The sequence below is a fragment of the Strongylocentrotus purpuratus genome, unplaced genomic scaffold, assembly GCF_000002235.5.
Source record: "Strongylocentrotus purpuratus isolate Spur 01 unplaced genomic scaffold, Spur_5.0 spur5_scaffold_1, whole genome shotgun sequence".
NCBI lineage: Eukaryota > Metazoa > Echinodermata > Echinoidea > Camarodonta > Strongylocentrotidae > Strongylocentrotus > Strongylocentrotus purpuratus.
The window spans coordinates 8,250,537-8,260,658 of NW_022145594.1; the positions used below are offsets into that span (position 1 = coordinate 8,250,537).

General features: G+C 44.3%; 1 protein-coding gene across 1 annotated transcript; it reads left to right on the plus strand.

Moving 5' to 3' along the window:
- Positions 1–7,374: 7,374 nt before the first annotated feature.
- LOC105447061 (extensin-like) lies at positions 7,375–8,617 on the plus strand. Its single transcript, XM_030978504.1, has 2 exons — positions 7,375–7,571; positions 8,191–8,617. Exons 1-2 carry the CDS (start codon positions 7,375–7,377, stop codon positions 8,615–8,617), a joined length of 624 nt encoding a protein of 207 aa, XP_030834364.1.
- Positions 8,618–10,122: the final 1,505 nt, after the last annotated feature.

Here is a 10,122-nt window from a genome sequence, read left to right on the forward strand (position 1 = left end):
ATAAACTACCTGTATACAAACCTTGAACCTTTGGCTACATGCATCTCATTTTTTACCGACTGTAGATGCGTAATTTTTGTTTTATTACAAGTTTAGCATGAGAATGCACGAGTCCTCTTTCAGGATATTCGTATAGAACACATGCAAGTCAGTTTACGTTATTTTCATAGATTTTCGGATTCGCTGCTGCTAGCTAGCTGGGTCTACTATGCCTAGGACTGTGTAAGCCGGACATAATGATTTTGCAAGCAGCGAATTCCACACTCGCTCTGGATACTTTTGTACTCGGCACGCGCGGATACACCGTTCAAAGGCATGAGCCTTGGCCTTATATGGTCATTGACGCCTATTCATGGTAACGGGCCGATTATTGAAAAGCTTATAGTATATTACAGTCTCGTTCGACCTAGCGCTCTCAGTTCAGTTTACTCATGCGTACGTATACAGGGTACCGGGCCGACCTATTATTGGGGAGATTAGCTAGTCTCGATATAGTCCATCCCATTGTTTCGTTTCAAGGTTGTCGGCTATTATTTACTTATCGTGCTATAAAGTGTCGGAGTTTTACTATTTAGTTCAGCTTTTTTATTTTCATGATAGTTGGTTGCACAAATTAGTTCTCAATTATTTGCTTATAACTGCTCTTTATCTATGTAAGATAGTTTCTCAAAATGTCTCGTCATCGGAGAAAGCCTATTTTTAGCGTTGAAGATGCTCGAGAAGCGATCCTTGACTCGGACTCAGAAAATGAATATGATACAAATGGACTTATCAAGCGAAGAAGAGTATTCATCGGACGTAGAAATGAAGAATATGAAACAACGACATTCGATGATATTTTCATAAGTTATCTATAAAGCCTGTCGTCTCAAAAGTTTTGACTCCACAGCTATCTTTTACGTCATTGTATTTACATGACAATACGCTTTTCATGTTATCAACTTGACCAATTTAGCGAATCATTCATGTATGGACCTCCTCTTTTATGAAAGGCTTATCCAGGCTCCCTCAGCTGCCCCACGCTAAGGGGGAACAAAAGAATGTAAAGAAGTAACTACTCTGGAAGATTGCCGTTTTGAAAGAAGAGGATGTAGGCGTAAATAGGTCAATTTACATTACAATACAAACAACCACTCTAAATTATACACCTTTACGAGGGCATGTATAACAGTTTTAGAGCAGGTTGAAGTAAAATATCTTGATCAACCTAAAGCCGGTCTTGGCTTGAGCGGGCATATGAAATATTCAAATGTTATGTTCTGAAAAACGACCCCTTACTCTTCCTCTCTCTCCCTACGGAATATTACTCTTGTCTTGAGCAACTCCGGGGGTAAAGCCACGAATATGAGACTTTTCCCGGGCAAAGATGCTACCATTGTTGAAAAAAATGCAAGGCAACATAAAACAAGTTTTCTGGCAATGAAGAAAAGCGAGTGCAAGATGAAGAAAATAATTGTTATTATTATTATTACTATTTTATTACAATATTGTAAGCATCATCTTCATCATCATCATCATCATCATTATCATTATCATGTATGCATGTACATGCCATCTACAGAACTGATCATGAAATGAGGAAAATCTAAGTTTTATTGACACGATAGGTTGAACAAGGACACAGATGGAGACGAAGACAAATAACGTGAATTATCACGTTGTTTGCACTTCTTTCTTTATTGTTCCGTAATATAATGAATTACTATATTTTCAATATCATTTATTTTCGAATAAATAAAAGACTACCAATACTACTGCGATTAACTCCTTATTAGCCGCACCATTTCAAAAAACAAAAAACAAACACAACAACGCGATACGGAAATAAAATACACTGAAGCACAATTCCAATTTCACGAAATTCCTGACGTATTCAGAGAGGGAAGGGGGAGGATAGAGACAGACAGACAGAGACAGACAGAGAAAGATAGATAAATAGATAGAAAGAGAGAGAGAGAGAGAGAGAGAGAGATGATTGTGATGAATTATGATTTTGTTCTAATCTCTGTCATTTATTTATCTCTTTCCATTACATACAAAACAAATAAAATATGCGTACAATGATATTTAATGATATTTGTCTCTCCGGTCACCCCCCCCCCCCCCAACTCTGATTTTTTTTTCTTCTTTATTTTGTCTCCTTTTTGTTTGATTATATCTTTTTGCTAAAGTATAATGTCCGACGTATAACATCAAGGATATGTTATAATAATTAATCTCAAGGAAGGGATGATGTCGGCATACATGCAAATGGCGGAATAGACAACATTATGAAGATGAAGATGGAAAACGACATAGACAGAGAGACAGACGGACAGGGAGAGAGAGAGAGAGAGAGAGAGAGAGGGGGGGGGGGGGGGGGGCGGGGGGAGATAGAAAGTTGGACGTAGTCTGTACTGTATTTATTACTATGATATTTTTCTCACCGACCCCCCCCCCCCCCCCCCCCCCTCAAGCTCACATTTTTCTTTCCATTTTTTTGTTTTGTTTTGTTTATATCTTTGGGCTAAAGTATAATATCCGACGTATAATAGTACCGTCAATATAGCATAATAAATAATTTGTGTATCAATCAGTTTGATGCAACAGGGATTTACAATCAAAAGTTTTACTTGGTATAATTGTTGTTCGGTAATGTTCTTCTCATTTCGACATTATCAGCCGCTCGTTCTCTATTTCGTTTCCTATAATAAATATAAGATATAATGTGTACATCATCAGGGATATTTACGTTATAATAATTAATCTCAAGGAAGAGATGCTGCCGGCGTACAGGCAAATGGAGGAATAGAAAACATTATAAAAAAGATGAAGATGGAAAACGACATTGCCAGATAGACAGAAAGACAGAGAGAGAGAGAGAGAGGGGCAAAGAGAGAGAGAGAGAGAACAAGGGAGAGAGAGAGAGAAAGGGGAGGGGAAAGCTAGGGGGCGGGAGAGATAGAAAGTTGGACGTAGTCCGTACTGTATTTTTTATATAATATTTGTCTCTCTGATCACCCCCCCCCCCCCAGCTCCGATTTTTTTTTTACCCTTTATAGTTTGCCCTTTTTTTTCTTCATCATATAGATATATTTTCACTGAAGTATAATGTCCGACGTATAATAGTATTGTAAATATAGCATTTTAAACATTTTTTTTATATCAATAAATTTGATGCAACAGAAATTTTCATTCAAAAGTTTTACTTTGGAAATATAATTATTGTTCAGTAATATTCTTCGCATTTCGACATTATCAGCCGCTCGTTCTCTATTTCGTTTCCTATAATAAATATAAGGTATAATGTGTACATCATCAGGGATAATTACGTTATAATAATTAATCTCAAGGAAGAGATGATGTCGGCATACAAGCAAACGGAGGAATAGAAAACATTTAATAAAAAAAGATGAAGATGGAAAACGACATTGCCAGATAAACAGAGAGACATATAGAGGGAGAGAGAGAGAGAGAGGGGGGGGGGAATAGAAAGAGAAAGAGAGAACGAGCGAGAGAGAGAGAGAGAGAGAAAGGGGAGGGGGAAGGGGCGAGAGAGATAGAAAGTTGGACGTAGTCCGTACTGTATTTATTTATATGATATTTGTCTCTCCGATCATCCTCCCCCCCCCCCCACCCCAGCTCCGATTTTTGTCGCCTTTAGTCTGTCCTTTTTGTTATCATAATTATAGATATCTTTTCGCTGAAGTATAATGTCCGACGTATAATAGTATAGTCAATATAGCATAATAAACAGTGTTTATATCAATTTGTTGCAACAGAGATTTTCATTCAAAAGTTTTACTTTGGAAATATAATTATTCGCATTTAGACATTATCAGCCGCTCGTTTTTCACTTCGCTCGCTATAATAAATATAAGGTATAATAAAGTGTGAACATCATCATTATTTTATAATAATCTATCTCAAAAAAGGAATGTTGCCGGCATACAAGCAAACGGCGGAACAAAATTGGCAGATAGACAGAGAAAGCGACCGAGTGAGAGATAGAGGGAGAGAGAGAGACACATAAGCAGAGAGAAAGAGAGAGAGAAACAATCATTTCTTATAATTATCTATTTGTCTGTGACATTTTATCTTTATCACATATTCTTGTCCATTCCTTTATCGTGCATGATTGTTGTCTTTGAATGAGTGTTTCAGATAGGGTAAAGTCTGGCTTTACGTTATATGATTTTTATTTATGAGAATGTCGGAACGTGATCCCATTTAAAAATTTAAAAAACAGCAACGACAACTGCAATAACAACAAGACCCTTCCCTCCCCAAAAACAACATAAAGCAGCGTTATACATGAATACAAAGTCAGTTCATTGTTGTTGTTGTTGTTATTTGGTATTATCGGCGTTTCATTCTTTTTTTTAGAATATTTACGCCTTTCACTTTATTTATTTTTTTCTTCTATTTTTTGGTACTATTTGTAAATTCATACTCTTCTCTTTTTTTTAATATAATATAATCTCAGATCTGTCATCCAATTATTCAATTATACCCTTACCTTACTTCCGCTCTTTAGAGTTTATAGCCATGACAACGACCCGTACCCTCAGCAACGTTCATTGTTCCTCTTACGTAACTCAGCTGTGGGAACATGCATGGGCCAAAGACAAAGACAAAGCTCTTTTCGCACATTCTATATTATAGGTCCCAAATACTTGCAGACATTTCTGTGTCGGTTTTATTTGTATTTATACTTTGTCAATACATATACTTACAAACTACAATTGTCAAAATTTGGCAATATATTCATACATATTGATATTTATATGGCATAAACATGCTCAAAGCGCTTTACATTAGTAAATAAAACAAACTAATTATTTTGCTCTCCAAATGGCACATCGGTATAGCTAGTACTGTATTTATTTATTATTATTCTATTTTGTCTCTCCTTTCACCCCAACCCTCCCCCATTCTGGATTCTTCTTTAGTTTCATTTTATCATGTCTATATCTTTTCGCTATAGTATAATGTCCGACAAAATAATATATATTTAGGCTGGTAAATTATTTCATATGAATATGATGCAACAGAGATTTACATTCAAATCCTTAATTTCTTATAAATTGTGTATTTTTCTCATAAAATTGAGTATCTAAATAAAAAGAGAAAAAAGAAGAACAAAATCAGAATGAGGCGAAGAAGAAGAAGAAAAGATAACGAAGAAGAAAACCCTACAAAAGAGCTGAAAGAACTGAGAGGCTTGGAGCACAGCAGAGAACGGCCGTGCAACGTGTTCTCGACATGACAAGACCAGATTGGCAAATGATCTGCGCATGCGCTAGGTTCCCGTTAGTCGAAGCCTCTGGCCGCTTGAACGCACACGCATTGTGGCGCGCGCTGAGCAGTCTCACGGTACGGCGTGTTCGATTTTTAATCTCGTTTGTGAGGTGGCTATCAGGCTGAATAATGCCGAGCTGAACGGGTTAACAATGAGCATGAATTACCTCGTGACACCACACCACACTAACCTACAGGTAGTACCCCCACATCCACAACCCGGAGACTCAAGCCCACACGGACATGTAGCACCCCCATGTCAGCAATCCGGGTTACAGAGTCCACATGTAGAACCCCAACGTCCGCAACCCTGAAACTCAAGCCTACACGGACATGTATCACCCGATGTCCATAACCAGGAGACTCAAGCCCACATGGACACGTAGCACCCCAACCCTTGCAACAAGGAGACTGAAGCCCACACGGACATGTAGCAGCTCCATCCTTGCAAACCCTGAAACTTAAGCCCACGCAGACATATAGCACCCCATGTCCACAAGTATAGAGTCCACATGTAAGACCCCAACGTCCGCAACCCTGAAACTCAAGATCACACGGACATTTAAAACCCCATTTCCACAACCAGGAGACTCAGGCCAATATAGACACGTAGCACCCCACACTTGCAACCAGGAGATCCAAGCCCACACGGACACGTAGCACCCCACCCTTGCAAAAAGAGACCCAAACCCACAAGGACAAGTAGCACCTCGTGTCCGCAATCCGGATTATAGAGTCCATATGTAAAACCCAATCGTCTGCAACCCTGAAGCTCAAGCCAACATGAACAGGTAGCAACCCATGTCCACAACCAGGAGACTTAAGCCCACGCAGACACGTATCTCCCTCATATCTGCAATCTGGGGACCCTAACGCACACAAGGACACGTCACACAACCAGGTCCGTAACACGGTGACTCAAGACAACACGGACACGTTACACCCCAATGTTCGCAATCAAGAGACTCAAGCCCTACACAGACACAAAGTTCTGCTATGTCTGCTATCCGGAGACTCAAGCCCACACGGACACGTTGCACCCCCATGTTTGCAAACCAGAGCTTCAAGCCCTACACGGACACAAGGTTCCCCCATGTCTGCTATCCGGAGACTCAAGCGCACACAAGGACACGTCACACAATCACATCCGTAACCCAGTGACTCAAGCTCTACACGGACACAAAAAACCCAGTGATTTAAACCCACACGGACACGTAGCACCCGCACCCTTGCAATCAAGAGACTCAAGCCCACACGGACACGTTGCACCCCCATGTTCGCAAACAAGAGATTCAAGCCCTACATGGACACAAAGTTTCCCCATATCCGCAAACCATAGGATCGAGCCCACACAGACAAGTAGCATACCCACGTCCAGAACCAAGTGATTCAAACCCACACAGACACGCAGCATACCCACGTCCATAACCCGGTGACCAGGCTTTATTCCACTCCTGACGATGGGTAGCCAACCTTTTCTAAAACCTCATCTCTTAACAGCTGTATGGCAGAAATAAACGACACCAGGGTCGGCGATACACACATCGCTTCGTGACACCACACCATGGCCACTAACAGGTAGCACACCCGCGTCAACATCCAGGTGACTCAAGCCCACACGGACAATAGCACACAAATGTCCTCAACCAGGAGACTCAAGCCCACACAGACACGTATTACCCCACCCTTGCAACCAGGAGACCCAAGCCCACACGGATATGTAGCACTCCCATGTCCGCAATCCGGAATATAGAGTCCACGTGTGAAACCCCAACGTCCGCAACCCTGAAACTCAAGCCTACACGGACATGTAGCACCCGATGTCCATAACCAGGAGACTCAAGCCCACATGGACACGTAGCACCCCAACCCTTGCAACAAGGAGACTGAAGCCCACACGGACATGTAGCAGCTCCATCCTTGCAAACCCTGAAACTCAAGCCCACGCAGACATATAGCACCCCATGTCCACAAGTATAGAGTCCACATGTAAGACCCAAACGTCCGCAAACTGAAACTCAAGACCCACACGGACACGTAGCTCCCCATCATTGCAAACAAGAGACTTAAGCCCACACGGACATGTAGCACCCGATGTCCATAACCAGGAGACTCAAGCCCACATGGACACGTAGCACCCCCACACTTGCAACAAGGAGACTCAAGCCCTCGCGGACACTTAGCTCCCCATCATCGCAAACAAGAGACTCAAGCCCACACGGAAACGTAGCACCCCCATCCTTGCAACTAGAAGACTCAAGACCACACGGACATGTAGCACCCCCATGTCCGTAATCCGGATTACAGAGTCCACATGTAAATCCCTAACATCCGCAACCCTGAAAATCAACGCAACGTGGACATGTAGCACCCCATGAGCACAAAAAGGAGACTCAAGCCCACACGGACATGTAGCACCCCCAACCTTGCAACCAGGAGACTCAAGCCCACACGAAAACATACTACCCCCATCCTTGCAACTTGGAGACTAAAGCGCACACGAACACGTAACACCCCCATCTTTGCAACCAATTTACCCAATCCCAAATGGACACCTAGCATCCCCACCCTTGCAACAAGGAGACTAAAGCCCACCCGGATACGTAGCAGCCCCACCCTTGCATCCAGGAGACTCAAGACAACACGTACATGAAGCACCCCACCCTTGCAACCAGGAGACTCAAACCCACAAGGACACGTAACACCCCATGTTCGCAATCCGGGTAACAGAGTCCATATGTAAAGCCCCAACGTCCGCAACCCTGAAACTCATGCCAACGTGGAAATGTAGGACCCCATGTCCACAACCAGGAGACTGAAGGACACATGAACACGTACCACCCCCACCCTTTCAACCAAGAGACCCAATCCCACATGGACATGAAGCACCCTCATCCTTGCAACCAGAAGACTCAGATCCACAAGGACACGTAGCACCCCGCCCTTGCAACCAGGAGACTCAAGCCCACCCGGATACGTAGCACCCCCACCCTTACAACCAGAAGACTCAAGCCCACAGGGACATGAAGCACCCACACCCTTGCAACCAGGAGACTCAAGCCCACACGGACACGTACCAGCCTCACCCTTGCAACCAGGAGACTTAAGCCAACACGGACACGTAGCATACCACCCTTGTAACAAAGAGACTCAAGCCTTCAAGGACAATAGCACCCCCACGTCCGCAGTCCGGATTAGAGAGTCCACATTTAAAACACCAACGTCCGCAACCCTGACACTCAAGCCGACGTGGACATGTAGTCCCCCCATGTCCTCAACCAGGAGATTCAAGCCAACGTGGACATTTAGCACCCCATGTCCACAACCAGGAGACTAAAGCGCACACGAACACGTAACACCCCCATCTTTGCAACCAATATACCCAATCCCAAATGGACACCTAGCATCCCCACCCTTGCAACAAGGAGACTAAAGCCCACCCGGATACGTAGCAGCCCCACCCTTGCAACCAGGAGACTCAAGACAACACGGACATGAAGCACCCCACCCTTGCAACCAGGAGACTCAAACCCACAAGGACACGTAACACCCCATGTTCGCAATCCGGGTAACAGAGTCCATATGTAAAGCCCCAACGTCCGCAACCCTGAAACTCATGCCAACGTAGAAATGTAGGACCCCATGTCCACAACCAGGAGACTGAAGCACACATGAACACGTAACACCCCCACCCTTTCAACCAAGAGACCCAATCCCACAGGGACATGAAGCACCCTCATCCTTGCAACCAGAAGACTCAGATCCACAAGGACACGTAGCACCCCGCCCTTGCAACCAGGAGACTCAAGCCCACCCGGATACGTAGCACCCCCACCCTTACAACCAGAAGACTCAAGCCCACAGGGACATGAAGCACCCACACCCTTGCAACAAGGAGACTCAAGCCCTCGCGGACACGTAGCTCCCCATCATCGCAAACAAGAGACTCAAGCCCACACGGAAACGTAGCACCCCCATCCTTGCAACTAGAAGACTCAAGACCACACGGACATGTAGCACCCCCATATCCGTAATCCGGATTACAGAGTCCACATGTAAATCCCTAACATCCGCAACCCTGAAAATCAACGCAACGTGGACATGTAGCACCCCATGAGCACAAAAAGGAGACTCAAGCCCACACGGACATGTAGCACCCCCAACCTTGCAACCAGGAGACTCAAGCCCACACGAAAACATACTACCCCCATCCTTGCAACTTGGAGACTAAAGCGCACACGAACACGTAACACCCCCATCTTTGCAACCAATTTACCCAATCCCAAATGGACACCTAGCATCCCCACCCTTGCAACAAGGAGACTAAAGCCCACCCGGATACGTAGCAGCCCCACCCTTGCAACCAGGAGACTCAAGACAACACGTACATGAAGCACCCCACCCTTGCAACCAGGAGACTCAAACCCACAAGGACACGTAACACCCCATGTTCGCAATCCGGGTAACAGAGTCCATATGTAAAGCCCCAACGTCCGCAACCCTGAAACTCATGCCAACGTGGAAATGTAGGACCCCATGTCCACAACCAGGAGACTGAAGGACACATGAACACGTACCACCCCCACCCTTTCAACCAAGAGACCCAATCCCACATGGACATGAAGCACCCTCATCCTTGCAACCAGAAGACTCAGATCCACAAGGACACGTAGCACCCCGCCCTTGCAACCAGGAGACTCAAGCCCACCCGGATACGTAGCACCCCCACCCTTACAACCAGAAGACTCAAGCCCACAGGGACATGAAGCACCCACACCCTTGCAACCAGGAGACTCAAGCCCACACGGACACGTACCAGCCTCACCCTTGCAACCAGGAGAC

Bases quoted from the DNA above. Each gene is read 5' to 3' on its own strand.
- LOC105447061 (XM_030978504.1), top strand. From the start codon at position 7,375: ATGTCCATAACCAGGAGACTCAAGCCCACATGGACACGTAGCACCCCC. The intron at 7,572-8,190 runs GTAATCCGGATT...TGCAACCAGAAG, and splicing joins CATGTAGCACCCCCATGTCC to ACTCAGATCCACAAGGACAC.